Below are 19,514 nucleotides of genomic sequence, written 5' to 3'. Positions count from 1 at the left end.
TTCCATTATTCACTTAACACAGATGTTACTGATAACATTAATGATCCTGTGTGAATCAATATTCCAGCATTTGGGGTCATGTATTAGTTTTTTAAGGATTCCTTTGCTTTCTGAGTCATCTGGAGGTAAAATTAAAGAGGCTGCATTAGAGAGAAGGTGAATGATTTAATCATGAGAGGTGATTATTGAAGCGTGAAGCAGTTTTAATAGTTGCAGTTAATTTGTGTGATTCCTGATTAAAGCCTTAAAGGAAAAGATAATCTATCAGAAAATAAAACCAAAATAAAATATATTGAAATAAATAAATTGCTACAGACGTCCATAACACAGAGGGTATTTCTACCTGGATGTTATCAGAACACCTCATAATCCTTTAAGTTACATCAGATAATTATTTTAAGATGTCCAGATGGTTTTCATGACGTGACACATCTTTGACCAAACAGCTCATTTAAAATTAACAAGGATCCATCTGCCTAATAACACCAAATCCCATTGAAACCAGCAGCAAATAAGCTTTTTCCCACAAAACAGCTAAACCCTCCAACCAGCAGCCAGGAAGAATAAAAACAAAAAGAATCCTCACAGCCCCGTCCGCCCGCTTCAAACGCACCAAAACCAAACCAAACGCACCCAGACCAGAGGGAGGCAGAGGCAGCGAGAAAAACCCCCAAACACCCAGAGAGAGAAGAGAGACAAAATATAAAAAAAGAGATAAAAGACGTTCTTCACTCTGCTGTAACAGGCCTACGGACGAACTGCTGGTTCAAACAAGTCCTGCAAAGACAGAAACACACACATTAACACACTGCAGCACCACCAGTCTGTCTGCTGGTTTACAGTACAACACAACACAACACCCGAACATACACTGAGATACAACCAGATACAACAAGATACTCTGATATGAGAAACACAAAGATATTATGTGACAATCTGAGATACATTGAGAAACTCCTTGATATTCAGAGATAAAGTGAGATACTGTAGAATAGAGATAAGATTATACATATTATACAAGAATCTGATACAAACTGATTGACTGGGATAAACTGAGATCATCTGAGATACAGTGAAGTAAACAGAAAGGAGATAAAATAGGACACAGAGGAAATACTGAGATCATCAGAGACAAACTGAGACACCGACAAACTGAAATATTCACACAAATACACACAACCATATAAGAGACATGAACTGAAACTCCTTCATATTCTGAAATTAACTGAGCTACTCTGAGATAGTCAGATATAGTGAGATACTATAAGATAAACTGAGATACTATAAGACAAACTGAGATAATTGAACATACACTAATAATCTGATACACTGAGATAAATTGAGATACAATAGGACACTTAGAAACACTCAGATACTTCTGAGAATGTTTTTAAAAATCTGAGATAAACTGAGACAAATAAAATCAGAAATTAACATATTCTGAGATACTTTCAGATACGCTGACATAAGATGAGATACTTTGAAATAAACTGAGATACTGATGAACACTTATAGTTCATACTTACTGAGATAGTCTGAGATATAGTGAGATACTTTGAGATAAACTGACATACTGTAAGAAATATTGAGATAATTGGAAATACACCAAGAAACTCAGATACACTAAGAAACTCAGATACACTAAGAAACTCAGATACACTAAGAAACTGATACACTAAGAAACTGATACACTAAGAAACTCTGATACACTAAGAAACTGATACACTAAGAAACTCTGATACACTAAGAAACTGATACACTGATACACTAAGAAACTCAGATACACTAAGAAACTCAGATACACTAAGAAACTGATACACTAAGAAACTCTGATACACTAAGAAACTGATACACTGATACACTAAGAAACTCAGATACACTAAGAAACTGATACACTAAGAAACTGAGATACACTAAGAAACTGATACACTGATACACTAAGAAACTCAGATACACTAAGAAACTGATACACTAAGAAACTGAGATACACTAAGAAACTGATACACTGATACACTAAGAAACTCAGATACACTAAGAAACTGATACACTAAGAAACTCAGATACACTAAGAAACTCAGATACACTAAGAAACTGATACACTGATACACTAAGAAACTCAGATACACTAAGAAACTGATACACTAAGAAACTGAGATACACTAAGAAACTGATACACTGATACACTAAGAAACTCAGATACACTAAGAAACTGATACACTAAGAAACTGAGATACACTAAGAAACTGATACACTGATACACTAAGAAACTCAGATACACTAAGAAACTGATACACTAAGAAACTCAGATACACTAAGAAACTCTGATACACTAAGAAACTGATACACTAAGAAACTGATACACTAAGAAACTCAGATACACTAAGAAACTGATACACTAAGAAACTCAGATACACTAAGAAACTCAGATACACTAAGAAACTGATACACTAAGAAACTCAGATACACTAAGAAACTGATACACTAAGAAACTGATACACTAAGAAACTCAGATACACTAAGAAACTGATACACTAAGAAACTCATACACTAAGAAACTCATACACTAAGAAACTCAGATACACTAAGAAACTGATACACTAAGAAACTCAGATACACTAAGAAACTCATACACTAAGAAACTCTGATACACTAAGAAACTGATACACTAAGAAACTCAGATACACTAAGAAACTGATACACTAAGAAACTGATACACTAAGAAACTCAGATACACTAAGAAACTGATACACTAAGAAACTCAGATACACTAAGAAACTGATACACTAAGAAACTGATACACTAAGAAACTCAGATACACTAAGAAACTGATACACTAAGAAACTCAGATACACTAAGAAACTCAGATAAACTAAGAAACTGATACACTAAGAAACTGATACACTAAGAAACTCAGATACACTAAGAAACTCTGATACACTAAGAAATTGATACACTTAGAAACTCTGATACACTAAGAAATTCAGATACACTAAGAAATTCAGATACACTAAGAAACTCTGATACACTAAGAAACTGATACACTAAGAAACTGATACACTAAGAAACTGATACACTAAGAAACTGATACACTAAGAAACTCAGATACACTAAGAAATTCTGATACACTAAGAAACTGATACACTAAGAAACTGATACACTAAGAAACTCAGATACACTAAGAAACTGATACACTAAGAAACTGATACACTAAGAAACTCAGATACACTAAGAAACTCTGATACACTAAGAAACTTATACACTAAGAAACTGATACACTAAGAAACTCAGATACACTAAGAAATTCTGATACACTAAGAAATTGATACACTAAGAAACTCTGATACACTAAGAAACTCAGATACACTAAGAAATTCTGATACACTAAGAAACTGATACACTAAGAAACTCAGATACACTAAGAAATTCTGATACACTAAGAAACTGATACACTAAGAAACTCAGATACACTAAGAAATTCTGATACACTAAGAAATTGATACACTAAGAAACTCTGATACACTAAGAAATTCTGATACACTAAGAAATTGATACACTAAGAAACTCAGATACACTAAGAAATTCTGATACACTAAGAAATTGATACACTAAGAAACTCTGATACACTAAGAAATTCAGATACACTAAGAAACTCAGATACTTTAAGAAATTCTGATACACTAAGAAACTGATACACTAAGAAACTCTGATACACTAAGAAACTCAGATACACTAAGAAACTGATACACTAAGAAACTCAGATACACTAAGAAACTCAGATACACTAAGAAACTCAGATACACTAAGAAACTGATACACTAAGAAACTCAGATACACTGGGATGTACTGAGATAATCTGAGATACAATGAAATAATATGAGATAAATTGAGACACAATATGACTTGCACATACATTCAGATACTCTGAGATACTATAAGAAAAACTGAGATACTCTGAGATACAGTGAAATATTTTGAGATATTCTGACATAAACTGAGATACTTTGAGAAAAAATGCGTTACTCTGAGATACCATGAGATACTGTAAGGAAATGTGAGACACTCTTAGATATATTAGAGACAAACTAAGATGCTTCTGAGACACTGAGATAAACTAACATATCAGACAAGTCTTCACTTTATTCATCAGAGAAACAAAAAAGAAAAACTGCCATATTTTTAGTCGAGGCACAGATGGAAGAACCTTGAAGAGTCTTTCTGTTAAGTCTTATCTTTATAAAATATCTAACATCTGGGAAAAAGCAGAAATATCTTCATGCAGGTGAGAACAGCTGAAGGATTTTTAGATCTGAGGTCTCAGAAACATTAAACACAGTCTAAGAATCTGAACTTCCAGACATGTTGTACAACACTGCTGCTCAGACTACACACACACACATTCATATTCACACACACACACACACACACACACACACTCAGAGAGAAGATGCTGTCAGAGCTGTTTGACGCTCTAATGGATCAGGTGATTTGAACTAAACAGAGACACAAGCAGCCAATACTAATGAGAGTCAGAGACGTTGCAACACTGCTGATACCTTGTTTTCATGACAGTGTGAATCAATCAATCGTACATTGATACGTGTTCCTGAAACTGATCGATACTGGATCAGAGGTGCTGTGATGTTCCACAGGATTAACTGACATCACACCAACTGTGACGCTCGGTTTAATAAACACAAGTAAACATGGTGCAGATGATGGGATCAACAGGAAGAAGACTGTGCTGGAAAAGTCGACTGAAATTACTAAAATGAATTAAACTTGGTTGTCGTTTCTATGTTTTACTAGCGCAGCACCTTGTGACCTCGTTAAGAAAGGTGCTTTATAAATTAATTTAAGCTCAAATTAATTTCAGTTATTCATTATTATTATTATTACAGTTGATCCAAATAAAAACACCTCATTTTCTTTGGTTTCAGCCTCTTAAATCAAAGCTTTTGCTGCTTTTCTTTGTCTTGTATCAGTAAATTTAACAACAAACTGATGACATCACAACAAACTGGAATCAATAATGAAAATAAGTTTTAGTTGCACTTTATTCCACAGAAATCTAAATGTCATTAGATTAAGAGTGAGTGCATCAGAAAATCACACTGAGAGCTGCACTAAATAAATAAACTACAGCTTTGTTTGACTTAGTTTTTCTACATTAAAACAAACAATCTTGATATTGATCCCTTACAATAGTTTCTTTTAAAGACTTTGTGCAGGTCATTCACCTGGTCAGTGTCTAAATGGTAAACAGACTGCACCTTAAATAAAAGCTTTCTAGTCTTCACTCAAAGCTCTCTGGTCAAACTGTGTAACAGAGGAATTCTGTCTAATTACCTCAAACGTCGTTTAGCATTTCTGTTTCATACAAACTGATATCAATGTATCTGCAATTAGCTAATATCAGCTGATTGATCGAGCTTATTAAATCTGATCCTCAGTGTAAATATGTATAAATATGTATAACTGTAATATAATCTGCATCATTTTCAGATGATCTCTGACGTCTTCATCACTGTTAACATCAAGCCAAAGACAGACGGAGAGAAAACTTGACAAGCTGACAGTAATTAGAGTCACTGACTGTTATCTGGCAGAAGACCACTGAAAACACACACACACACACACACACACACACACACAGCTTGTGTGTTTACTAACCAACAAACACTCTCTCTCCTCCAACACAGCAGATGGTCACATTCAGTCAGTCTGAAGTTGTGTGAGTCACACACACACACACACACACACACACACACACACACACACACACACACACACACACACACACTAAAAACACAACTGATCTTAAATTCTCAGATTGTCTTCATGAATGTTTAAAAGTTAGAAGAAGAAGAAAAAAAACTGGAAGCACATGAGAATAAAAAGTTCTGTGTTGAGGGAAAATATATTCTAAACATGAAATATTAAAAAGGTAAAGTTGGATAAAGTTTTATGACAGAAAAGTTTTGTTTTAGGAGAAAATGATTTTGCTTTGGAATATTTTGTAAATAATGTCTTGAGACAGAATCTTAATACCGAGCTGATCGATTATCTAACAAACATTTACAATATTATCACATAAATATAATAATATTTATACGAGAAAGAGAAAAACACTAACAGAAACTTTATTAACTCGATGCTGATTTACTGAGTAGAGCTGCAACAATTAGTTCATTCATTGATCTGCAAAAGGCAATAATGATGATTTAACAATCTTTATGCAAAGATTTACTGGTTCCAGCTTCCCAGACATGACAGTTTACTGGTTTTCATTTATCTTTGGGTTTTGGACGTGTTGATAAACCTCTGAGAGAAACTGTGACGGACGTTTTTCACAAGTTATTAACATTTTACAGACAAAATGAATAATCACAGCCGTACTGCTGCTGGTGATTCATCAATAAACATTATTATCAATAAACAGCAGCGTTGTGACATGAACATGGATGCGTTCAATGATCAGAGGGAAGTTTTTACTGCTGACAGTGAACGCAGCCTGCAGGACTGTGTGTGTGTGTGTGTGTGTGTGTGTGTGTGTGTGTGTCGCTGACCTTTGGCCTCCTCCAGGTCAGAGTTCAGCTCCTGCTCTGATTGGTTGGGAGGTCTGTAGGGTGGGGGCTGTCTCGCAGGGGGCGGGGCTACTCCTGGCTTCTGCACACGACGAAACAAACAAACAAACAACCTTATTTCTCCTCTATGAATCTTATTTCTAACAGACAATAGTGATGATTTTTAATATGAGTATTTTAGTCCATTTGACAGTATTGCAGGTTCCTTCACTATCAGATCTACCAGCTGCTTCATCGTTTCAACACAAACACTTGATGATGTATGCAGTTATTTTGCTCCCTCTGTCAGTGTTTCCTCTTCTTCGGTTTGATGTTTATTTCTCTGCTCTAAAGCTCAATTTATGGTCACTGAGAACTGGTTCTTACAACATGCTGTCTGCCCACGTTGGAGATCAGATGTATTTATAGTTTAGTGTTTACAGTTGTTCAGAACGACTTCAGTCACAGCTGGAGTGAAAAGCCACTTGTCATAGAGAGGAGGGGGGGGGGACAGTCTGTCCTGGAGAACAGTCAGTGTTGCACTCTGCTGTTCACATTAACAGTGTTGACATAAATAGTTTCTGTCATGAATGAAAAAGGAGCTGAGAGAGAAGCTGAAACTCCTCTCACCTCTGCTCAGCTGGTCAGTGTGACTGTCAGCTTGTCTGTTGGCCACACAGAGCCTGAGACCCCCCCACCCCCCCCGCCCCCCTTTATCTGCTGTTAGACAGGTGGAGGAGGAGGGTTAATGGGCATTTCCACCACCTGACAGGCCTGTCTGAGGAGTTTACAGCCACATGAACGTGTCTTGTTCTCTCCTCCCTGGAGTCTGATCAGCTGACTGTGATGAAGGCCACGAGCCAAAACGTGTTGGTCTCATTAGATGTTGTTGTTTAAACTACAAGTGCTGCTGGAGTTTTGACCTTTTCACACTTCTTACCTTCTCCATAATAATATTCATAATAATGATTTTATTTGTATAACACTTTCAAGCTGGTAGCACAAAGTGCTTTTCCATGTTTTTTCCACTTTGGCACCTTGGAAGCAGGTGAAGTTCTGCCAGAAATCCCTGCTGAGCAGCTGCAGGCTGAGTGGAAAGACTCCACTGATACATCACAGTTAGTTCACTTTTAATTTGGGTGGGGGCCACCGGGAGTCCTGTTCTCCTTCTCTTTGGTTAGTTTTACACTGTTATGGAAGGAGATCTGGGTCCTACGTTCCTCTGGCGGCTGCTCCATGACCTTCCACTTCCTTACTTTGAGTTTGGCTGATAGACGACTCATACTGTCTGATGAAAGTGTTGTTGTTGTTTTAAGGAGAATATTATCAGTAAATAGAAATATAGATTCAAATATATTTTTAACTTGAACAATGAAGATGGCAGTATCTTTTTCAGCCCTGAGTAGTGTCTGCAGGTATTCCTTTCCAACAACCTTCACAAATACGGCATCCTGTATGCAGCCTGAGAGACGAAACCCAGGGCAACAGTCTCCAGATCCCTCACTGCAGCATGTCAGTGCATCAAACACCACTGTCAGATTCTAACAAAGATTTTAAAATTATTTAATGTATAAAATCTTTTTTTTGCAATGTTATGAAGGGTCATTTCACTGCAGTCACATAATGTTTATAATATTCAATAAAGAATATATGAAGCTTTTTTCTAGATGCAGTGTTCAAATTCAGGAACAGTTTCTAACTGCAGCCCAGACTGAGACGATGCTGCCCTCTGCTGGACCCTGCAGGACCCTGCTGGACTCTGCTGGACTCTGCAGGACTCTGCTGGACTCTGCTGGACTCAGTGAGACACTAACAGATAGACTGTTTTTATGTAGTTTGTGATGAATATACAGAGTATACAGTTTTGGATTTATGAGTAAATAGTGAATAAATATAAACGTGTCTCTGACTCGTCACATCGTTACCCATCATGTCTGTTATTGTCTTATTTTTTTAAATGGACGGATGGATGAAGTCATGTGATCACACTTGTTCTTACCGGAGACTCTGTCCTCTTTCCTTTGTGTTTGCTGTAGCTGGGAGCTGTTAGAGACACAGGCTGCAACACACACACACACACACACACACACACACACACACACACACACACACACACACACAATGAGACTCTGGTTGGTTTTCCTTCTTCTTCTCTAAAACAACCACAGAGACTCTTTACAGGAAGTGGATCGTAGGACGTGATCCCACCTAACCTGACACGACAGATGGTTTGTGACATAAAACCATCCGAGAAGTCGTCTATGGAAACTGTTGAGAAAAGTTCAAAAAATACTTGGCAGGTGATTGGATGAACCATCTGTCAGCTGGATTCATGATGCTGATTGGTCCGAACCACCGACGGCTCGGACACAAGCTCAAAACTTGAAGCCTGACAGGTTGGATCTCATGTGATCTTGTTATGTTGTGATCTCATGAATCCAGCTGCCTCAGAAGATAAGATCTGACCTCCGTCTGAACGACTACGAGGCTGCAAGTTTGAGTGAAAGCAGCAGCTGCTAGCTGGAGATTAAATCTGTTTTATTAATGTCAATATATGTGATGATTTTTGTTGGTTTTACCATTACATGCTTCTTGGTTTCATAAATGTATAAAAAAACAATGTTTTCCTACAAATGTATTGATATTATGAGGCAAATATGATGCAAAATGTTCTGGAAGAGAAGAAACTGAACAAAGTTTACCAGCTGATCCACTGATTCAGAGCAGAACAAACACACTAGAGGGTTGAAAACAGCCTCAGATGATGTTTGTATCTGCTGTCAGATGGATGGATGGATGGAGGAAAAGACACATTTACACACTCTGGAGGCTGTTTAGTCTGGATGGAGCCATCAAACAGAGAGAAAAAGAAGCTTTTTTTCAGATTTACCCGGTGTAGTGAGGATGTACTCCAACACTCTGAGATGTTCAGTGTTTCTGACATGAAGCTGATAAGTGATACTGATATTTGGCAGCTTTGGATGGTTTACAAACAGACTGACATGTGTGTGTGTGTGTGAATCTTACCCGTGGTGTAGCAGACAGACTCTGCACAATGAAGACGACGGGGCTCGGAGCTGATTTGATGGCGTTGACGGCGTCCTCATGACTCGCAGCCTGCAGGTCAACACCTGACACCTGCACACGCACACACGCACACGCACACACACGCACGCACACGCACACGCTGAATATCTCTTCCTCTTCTTTTTACATGCTGATTTTTCCAGTGAATTCATTGCAACGTCAGCCAATCCATGTACAACATATATTTACAGCCATAAACCTGAAGAACACATGGACTTTACACAGAGACCCGGGTATTAGACCCAGCCCTACCTCCAGGATCTACGTCATACAGACCCAGGTATTAGACCCAGCCCTACCTCCAGGATCTACGTCATACAGAGACCCAGGTATTAGACCCAGCCCTACCTCCGGGATCTACTTTACGCAGAGACCCGGGTATTAGACCCAGCCCTACCTCCGGGATCTACTTTACGCAGAGACCCGGGTATTAGACCCAGCCCTACCTCCGGGATCTACTTTACGCAGAGACCCGGGTATTAGACCCAGCCCTACCTCCGGGATCTACTTTACGCAGAGACCCGGGTATTAGACCCAGCCCTACCTCCGGGATCTACTTTACGCAGAGACCCGGGTATTAGACCCAGCCCTACCTCCGGGATCTACTTTACGCAGAGACCCGGGTATTAGACCCAGCCCTACCTCCGGGATCTACTTTATACAGAGACCCGGGTATTAGACCCAGCCCTACCTCCAGGATCTTGTCTCCGGTCTTCAGACACTGTGTCTTGGCAGCAGCACTGTCTGGTAAAACCTGCTTGATGAAGATTCCCTTCAGTTCCTCTCCGTTCCTCAGACGCTTGATGACATGACGTCCTCCCACGATGCTCAGACCCAGAGATTGACCCTCCTCAGGCCACACCTCCACCCTGCAGGGGCAGAAAGACCTTTTATTACCCCCAAATCCTCACACACAGAACCAGAAAGACACATGGGACAGAGAATCATTATTAATCCTTCATATTTCTGTAGATTGTCATGTGATGGACCCTCACATACATTCCTTTAATAAAATGATTATTGCTGTGATGACTCTCCAGGGATGTATAAACCTGTGTGACGTGTCGGTGTCTGTTTTTAATGTGTTGTGACCTCACAGACGTCCCAACAGAATCTGAGCTGTTAGCTGAGATTGAAAACATTATTCATTTTTAAGTAAACTTTCCTCACAGGAGGTAATTCAGATCCATTTCTCAGCAGTAAACTGGGTCGCGATGCCTCATTCAAGCTGTTAAACAAGACTGATGCTGTGTCTCAAATCGCATACTTCTGTACTTACACTTAACATTTTGAGTGCGTTCGCACTGAGAGGTATGGGAAATGCAGTACACTGTGAGAACCCGGATGGTGCACTCAAAACTTCTCGCCCCCAGTGGTCGCCATCTTGGCTACGTAGCGGAAGGGGAGGGACCACTTCATTTCAAACTGGAAATGGCGGTCGAGTACGTTGTAACTACGGTGAACATCACCACAAATGTAAGTTATACATGTGTTTTTAGCACTAAGCACCACTATACTGTTATCGGATATAAGCCATCAGTATGTTTTTTGGGTTAATTTAGCAGTCTGTAATGATTTGATAGCATGAATGCTAACACTAGCTAATGCTAATTGGCGATTGTCATTTCGAGTAAGTGCACAACGGCTGTGTTTGATTTGACACAACACTACCCTGCCAAAATTTGCGCACTACGCCAGTAAGTACATAGTGTACACAGTGTACTACATGAAAGTGTACTAACAGAAGTATGTGATTTAAGACACAGCTTAAGAGTCTTTAGCATGCTAGTAGGCAAAGTAGCCTAGCAGTAGCTAACAGCGACAATGCTAACATGTTGATGTTTAGCATGATCATCATGTTAGTTTAGACACACAGAGTACAGGTGAGTCTGATGGAAAGATCATTAGTTTTGCAGGTATTTGGTCATAAACTAAAGTATTGGACGAGATTAGACTTTGAACAGATGGTGGCGCTAAATGAAAAGTCAGAGGATCAAAGTTATTACAGTTCATCCTGAGAGGAACATGAATGTGTGAAACTAATTTAACAGAAATTCATCCAATAGCTGCAGAGATATTTCACTAAAAGTCCGTTCTGTAGCCTTGGTTGCTAAGGTGGTTGCTAAGGTGGTTGCTAAGGTGTTTCCATGTGTTGTTCAGCTCCAACATGTACGGATGGATTTGAGAAGTTGACATTTGGAGTAAAGAAGGAGAAAAAGAAGTGAAATCCTGCTACTATAGTTTGTTTACGTAGCCTCCGGAGCCGGAGGAAGCTTCCTGAAGCTGACCAATCAAAACAGAGTGGGCTCATCAGGAGGCGGGGCCTTAAAGAGACAGGAGCTAAAACGGCCTGTTTCAGACAGAGGCTGAACTGAGGGGCTGCATAAAGGACCAGTAGAAGATCAATAAGGAGTTTTTAACTGGAAATCATGTAAATATATTCCAGTAGAGCCCCAGAATATAAATATAGAGCCTTTAAATCAATAATTTTGTGGTTTGGAGTCAGTGTGCAGGCGTTTTCATCAACATATCACTAAAAACCACAAATGTAATGGTCAGTCAGAGGATCATCGGGGGGGCTTCTCTGGATTACCTGGACCAGGTGTGTTGGTTCTGGATCACAGGTGGACTCTACTCTCTTAATGTTATGAATGTTTGGTGTTTGTGTGTTTTACCTGCGGGGGGGTCCCCAGTGACTGAAGGCAGGAGTCTCCTCTCCCTCCCCCTCCTCTCTTTCAGGAAGATCACTGTCAACACAAACACACACGCACACACGCACACACACACACACACACAAACACACACGCACACACACACACACACACACACACACGCACACGCACACACACTGTTAGCTTCAGGTTTGTGCAGCGATGGTTCTGATTGGCTGGAGGTGAAGCAGGTGTGCTACCTGTGGCCTCCTCTGAGCGGGAGAGACGCTCCTCCTTGACTGCGTCTCTTCCTCCTCTCAGTGTCAATCATCCTCACAGACCTCCACACAACAAAACAACAACAACAAACACATTAAAACTAATTAAATACACCTGAAATTCACTTCCTGTCTTTTTAAACTCTTCTTCTCTTGTTGCAGCTGTTCAAAGAAAATAAAACAACTAACGAACACACTTTATGTTGGTTTCACTTCTTTACTCTATACTATATTTATCCCGTTTAATAGGTATGTATATGTTTATGTATGTATATATATATATATATATATATATATATATATGTATGTGTGTGTGTGTCTCTATGTGCTTGTGCATATGTATATATCTGTATCTATGTTTTATATTCTTTTGTAAAGCACTTTGAGCTGCATTTTATGTCATGAAAGGTGCTCTATAAATAAAGCTTATTATCATCATTACTCAAAGAAAAAGCAGCAATATGACAGTAGAAAATATTCCTTTATTACAAACACTGCAGTATGTTCACTTTAGTGTTTTTAATGTTTCAGTCTGTTTCATTTATTATAATCTTTTAGTGTTCCTAGTCTGTGAAGAGCTTTCTAGCTACTGTACAAAAAATATTATTATCATTATTATGATTATGATTCTTATTATTATTATTATTATTATTATTATGTGGCTTTTTGACACTGATCAACAGAAAAAAGAGCCTTTTAATGTCAAAGTGAAAACAGGTATTAATATACAAGGTGATTTAAATTAATTAAAATATAAAATACATCCTGTGTTTTACTTGTAAAATCTAGACCTGAAAAGTAACTTGTAACTATATCTGTGAAATACATGAAGAACAACGTGTTGTTTAATGTTTACTTCCTGACATGTAGTGAAATATAAATCAGTCAAACTTTATTAGATGATTGATAAGCTGATAATAATGTAAACAGTAAATCTATGAGACTAATGTGCATGAAAAATAAAAAATATGTACATAGATTAAAAAAATAATAATAAAATAGAGTGAAATAAAAATGTGGAAACAGAAAATAAAAATAAAAGATTAAAAACAGACAAATAAAATAGATGAGGAAGATAAAAGAGAGAGAAGAAGAACAAGGTCGTATGAAATAGAAGGATTCAAGTAAAGTACAAACACCTCAAAACTGTACTTTGTATTTAAATTCAATACTTTAGTAAATGTACTTTATTTGATTCAGTCACTGGTTTTACTTTGTCACCAGTCTAAATATAATGCTGGGAGGAATAAACACCAGCGTGTCACCAGCAGAGGGCGACACAGGACTGATGAAAAAGACACAATCAGGACAGAAGAGGAAGAGGAGGAAGAGGAGGGAGAGGAGGATGATGAAGAGATACTGACTCTGTGTCGGTGTCGGTCAGCGTGAGCTCAGAGTCGGCTTCACTGTCTCTGCAGTCTGGAAGATCAAATATTAAATAACAGAATAAGACTCACACACAGCTGAATGATGATTCGGAGGTTTTAGTTTTGTTCCTGTCTTATTATATTTCACTGAATCTGTTTTCTTTCTCTACATATTTTAGTTTTTTTATAGTTTTGAAACTGAGTTATGAGTATTTTGTTTTATGACAGAAATAATGAAAACCAGACGCAGTAATAACTAACAACAGTACACGACCTTTGTGTTTCATTTGAACTCTGAACTTGAGGAAACAACAGAAATACTTTAACTTACTTATTAATACTTTAATTTCTAATATGACCGACTTACTTCTACTTCACAACAGTTCAGAGGGAAATGCTGCACTTTTTACTTTTTACTCTAAACTTCAAACTCAATGAGATTAAGATTTTACACACAAGAGATATGATATCAAATATGATTCCCTGTTAAAGACTAAATTACTAAATAGCAAAAAAATTCAAATCAGCTCCACTTCGAGCTGCTACGACAGTAAAATGCTGCCTCCACATTCACACATCAGTAATAATAATACATTCATACAGAACTGTATAAAACTCACAGAAACACGACTTGTGAAACAGGTTAAAACATTTATCATTGAACGTACAGAATATTTGTCATCCTGAGAGTTCAAAGAGTCTTTAATCAGAAGAGCTTTGAGTGTCTTTAAACGAACTTCTGGGTTTTTCAACCGTCGCTGGTTAAAGATTCCTTCACCACATGTTTAAAGACACAGAAAAATACTCTGCTTTGAATAATAATTACTATCTGTAATATGTAAGTTTCTCCAGAAAAAAGTTCAATTACCTAGTTTGAAATTCTTACAATAACACGTCCCTCATTAGAAAACACACCATCTCTGAATCTGGAAATATTAATTACTGAAGTTTTCCTGCTGAACACCAGACGTCTCCTGTAAAGATCATCTCAGTGTTTGTGAGCTGGAGGCTTCAAGTTTCCACATCACACATATACACATATATATATATATATATATATATATATATATATATATATATATATATATATATATAGATATAGATATAGATATATAGATATAGATAGATATAAAAATATATAAGCTGCATATGTAACATCTGCCTGCATGTTACATTAAATACATTAGTTGAGCTTTAAATGGTCAACATGTCGAACAGCAAAATCTTTTAATATAGAAAATAATTTTACCTTCATTTAATAGTTGTAAGGTTTACATATTTGTGTTATTTTCATTATTTTATGCTGTTATCTTATATTTAATATTTAATACTTGGCTACATAGTATCCATGGTAACGATGCAGCTATAAAGCCCGTTACCGTGGGAACCAGTCAGACCAGGTGAGTGTGTGACTGTTAAATGGAAACCTGTAAATAATAATGTACAGCTGACCTGAGAGAGACTTTATTACTGATTATAATGATATTGACATTCAGAGTGATTATCTATGATTCATCTGTATCAATAATCTGTAATATAGTGAGTTATTGATCCTGGTGGAGGTTCGACCGTCGGCCCTGTGATTTGTTATTTAACGGTTATTAAGCTTCGTCACAGGAATCATTTATTAGTTTTGTAAGTTTCCTTTGATTATGATTTTATTGATGTTAAATAGTTTGACAGACCGGTTGTAAGCAATAAACAGACAAGTTTCCACATCACATTTATAGATATATAAGCTGCATACTGGACCATGATTGGCTCAAAGCTAGTTGTGATGTCAGAGATCCTGCTCAGGTTCACGTGTTAAACTGAGATTTAAGTTGAGCTCAGAGAAACTTTCCTCCTCCAGCAGATGAATGTGAAAACAAGCTCTGCTCATACATCATTCTGCTGAGAGAAGAACAACAACATCCAGCTGGAGAAACCACAAGAAAAACAGAGTGGACTTTAATGATCTTTAGAGGAACTGATGGTTACCTCTGTGACCTGAATATCTACTAAAACACCAGAGGAACAAAGTGTCTCCACTCATACCTAACCTTGGATACTTTTAAGAGGGTTTATAGTAAATTTGCAGAGTTCTGTATGTATAAATACACCGTTCAGATTCTCTTTCTCACCTAGAAGCAGGTTTCCTATCGACACCATGTTCTCCTGATCTGATCTCTGCTCCTCCTGATTCTCTCTCCTCCACGTCTGAAAGAAAAAAACACTCCAGTGATTCTTCTTCATGTTTGGATCCAAACTGACAACGAACTGATGTACCGACACCACCGCTGCAGTGGGTCACATGTTCCTTCATCATCAAGAGTTTAATCACGTTACTTAGTTTAGAGGTTTAATCATATGGAGCAACCTGCACAATCTAAGAAAGCTGTAAAAGGTTTATTTCTCTCTCTGCAGTAGTAGTAGTAGTCTAGTATTCATTACTTTGTGTATATGTGGACGTTTGCTATTGTGTGCAATCTTATCTTTGGTTTTATTTCTCTCTCTTCCTTTTAATATTTAATATTTGTTCTCCTCTTCTAATTGCAGAGTGTCGTGTTAAAGCTGTTTTTGTGTTTATGCATGTGTGTAAACAAATAAAAATCAGAAATGGTTCCAAAGCAGTAAGATTACAACGAGAGAGGTTTCTCGTAGACGCCACTGAGCATGTGCAGGAGAGCGGTTCTGTTTAGTTTAGTTTCCTTCATATCACAACCTCTCTGTACTGTAGGTTCTCTGACAGATTTACAGTGTAGAACAAAGTCAGGAGGTTTACACAGAACTACTCTCCAGAGACTGAAAACGTGATGCTGTTATTAGTCTTTGGAGCCGTTTCTAAATGATGAAGGAACATGTGACCCAGTGCAGCAACGGAGGAATAAGATATATCAGAAGATATTTATTATAGCTGCTGAACTCCTCTTGCTGCTGAGCTCCACAGACTCACCTCCTCCTCTGCTGCTCCGGCCCGGACGGAGGAGGCGAGCTTCCACTCCTCCCACGACGGGGGAGCTTTTCTGGGGAGGGAGCTCATCCTCTCCTCGACTTTCTCCTCCATCTTCTCCTCCTCCTCCTCCACCACCTCCTCCTCATCCTCGTCCACGGCCATCTCTCTGCCCTCCTCCGCCGGCAGCAGGTCGGAGGTCAGAGAGGAGGAGGTGTAGCGAGGGAGACCTCCATCCAGGATCAGCTCCGGCTCCTCCTCTTCTCCTTCTTCTTCTTCTTCTTCTTCTTGACGCAGGTCTTCTGGCAGGATGGAGCCGTCACCGAAACCCTGAGGAACAAACAACCAGAGGTCAGAGGTCACAGCTGACAGTAGCGATGATGATGATGAAGATGATGACTCTCACTGTGACTTTCAGTGGAAATATTTAATGTTTTAAAGGTCTTTGTGGTTCAGACTGAAGGAAACAAACTTTCCTCTGATTGGTTTTAAAGACAGATGAGTTGATTTTTCTATTTATATAAATGCAACTTATTGTTTTTGTTCTGTGATTCTCTTCGTTCTGTTCACCTTTACTAACAGATATTAGTACGGGGGGTGAATTTTTTTATAACTCACCTGTTTAAATTTTATTAAGCCGTAAAGTTCTGCATAATGAAGGACATGGCTGCTTTGAGTGACAGGTCCGCCAGCCGCTAGGTGGCTTGTTTCAGCCATTCGGCCCCGCCTCTTTGCCCATTTTTGATTGGCTGGGAGTTAGGCAGCATCACGCACTGCCAAGATGGCAACGGCCGGAGCGGCTCGCTTTGAGCTTCAAAACCGCTCTTCAGAAACCAACAGGTGACGTCACGGTAACTACGTCCATATTTTTATACAGTCTATGCTTCACACAGACAGCTTCCACCTGTCCGGTACACAAACACCAATGCTCGCCGCTGATTGGCTGGAGTCGAAACAGAGCTGTGTACAGACACCAGCGTTTTTTTCAGCGTTTACACGGAAGGGATGGCTGGCAGGCTGTGAGATGTAATTTGACAAAAAGTTTATGGAACAATCTTTCTCCAGAATCACTGACTCTACCTTTAAGTGAATCAGAAACAATATAATGTCCAGACTGACCTCCAGATATCCACCTGTCTGATACGGACGGATCCAACAGGTTGTTCGTTATGAAACATCAAATATAAGGTTTGTGTGTTAAAGTGTCTTTCTTCTTCTCTTTTAACTTAAATGTCTGAAAGTAAAGAAGATTCTGAGTCGGAGGACGTTTAAAAACATAAGAAGAAAACCTGTTTTCTGTCTGTTTCATCAGTCCAGTGAATCATGTTTTCATGTTTTTTTGAAGAATCTACCAGCAGCTCGCAGCCGTCGGCCTTCAGCAGTGAAAAATCTCACTCACACTAAATCTAAAAACTTGACTTACTTTGGACATTAGCCTTCATCTCTGAACACATAAAGGTTTTCTCCAACTCCCCAAAGAGCCTTCCTCAGCAGATATCGAGGGGATATCCTGTTCTTAACATTACAATGCAGACATTAGCCCGCGCCGGGAAATATTAATGACAACACTTAGGCTAATTTCCATCGACGAAGCCTCATCGTCAAGGACTCTGTTCCTCTTCTTTTTAAATTGGGCCTGGGACGCCGGCCCATCACGGCCGTATAATGGAGGCGAGGAGCAGACGGCGGCAGCAGCAGAGAGCTCATAACGCTAACAGGATGTTCTGCAGACTGATGTGTATTGGCCGTGACTGCCTGGCCACATATTCATAAGATTTAAAGACGTTGTCATTTAATATCTCTGCCATTAGACGATGAGGACGGTTGAGATGTCGAGTCGGCTGCTTCAGACTCTCTGCAGCGTCTCAGCGGAGGAGGAGGAGGAGGAGGAGGAGGAAGAGGAGGAGGAGGTGGCAGCGGCGTGCTGCAGAGTGTCAGCGTGCTGCTTCAGCCGTGGGTTCAAACTCCGTCACGCTGCGACATGTTGTCACCTGAATGTCTGGTTCTGTTTTAGATGTTATATCTGATCTGGATCAATAAAACCTCACAGTCATGCAGCAGAACTCCTTATACTACACATCTGGATCACATCTGTACTTCTGATTAATTTCATTATCGATTAATCTGTTAATTAGTTTCTAGATAGATAATTAGAGTAGTAGAGCTGCAACAATTTATCAATTAATCAATTAGTTGATCTACAGAAAGTTAATCTACAACTATTTTGATAATTGAATAATCACTTAATTAAGTCATTTAATGCTTTTCTTCATCATTAATTAAAGTAAACTGATTAAACTTTTGGACTGTTGGTCAAACAGAATTTAAAGACATTTAAAGACTTTTTCACTATTTTCTGACACAAAACTCCTGATCAATGACCTGCAGATTAATCAATAATGATCTGGACCCAGATAAGAGTCATATTATCACATTACAGCTGATACATCCAGTATTTATGTGTGTTTAACTGCTGACATCAGACCTTCTTTAGTATAAAAGTATAAGAAGAATAAAGAAAAAGACACTTGAATAATTTGTTAACGTCACTGTTGATGAAGGTCACATGACCTTCCCTCATTAATTACAGAGGAGGAGTGTAAATACAGTATTTTATTACTGACCTCCACCTGGAA

General features: G+C 38.6%; 1 protein-coding gene across 4 annotated transcripts in view; it reads right to left on the bottom strand.

The window, feature by feature from the left end:
* Positions 1 to 19,514, bottom strand: part of patj (PATJ crumbs cell polarity complex component) — a 148,210-nt gene that overhangs the window by 74,536 nt on the left and 54,160 nt on the right. For all 4 annotated transcript variants that reach the window (XM_042416601.1, XM_042416602.1, XM_042416603.1 and 1 more), the window contains 9 exons: positions 16,882 to 17,208; positions 16,070 to 16,145; positions 13,944 to 13,998; positions 12,562 to 12,642; positions 12,326 to 12,397; positions 10,342 to 10,519; positions 9,591 to 9,701; positions 8,563 to 8,622; positions 6,567 to 6,666 (listed from right to left, as the gene is read on the bottom strand). In XM_042416601.1, coding sequence (XP_042272535.1) covers positions 6,567 to 6,666; positions 8,563 to 8,622; positions 9,591 to 9,701; positions 10,342 to 10,519; positions 12,326 to 12,397; positions 12,562 to 12,642; positions 13,944 to 13,998; positions 16,070 to 16,145; positions 16,882 to 17,208 — 1,060 coding nt within the window. The remainder of the gene's footprint in view (positions 1 to 6,566; positions 6,667 to 8,562; positions 8,623 to 9,590; positions 9,702 to 10,341; positions 10,520 to 12,325; positions 12,398 to 12,561; positions 12,643 to 13,943; positions 13,999 to 16,069; positions 16,146 to 16,881; positions 17,209 to 19,514) is intronic.

Source organism: Thunnus maccoyii, chromosome 7 (assembly GCF_910596095.1).
Source record: "Thunnus maccoyii chromosome 7, fThuMac1.1, whole genome shotgun sequence".
Lineage (NCBI taxonomy): Eukaryota > Metazoa > Chordata > Actinopteri > Scombriformes > Scombridae > Thunnus > Thunnus maccoyii.
Note: the sequence above shows the minus strand (reverse complement) of the source record. Positions and strands in the feature narration are given on the sequence as shown.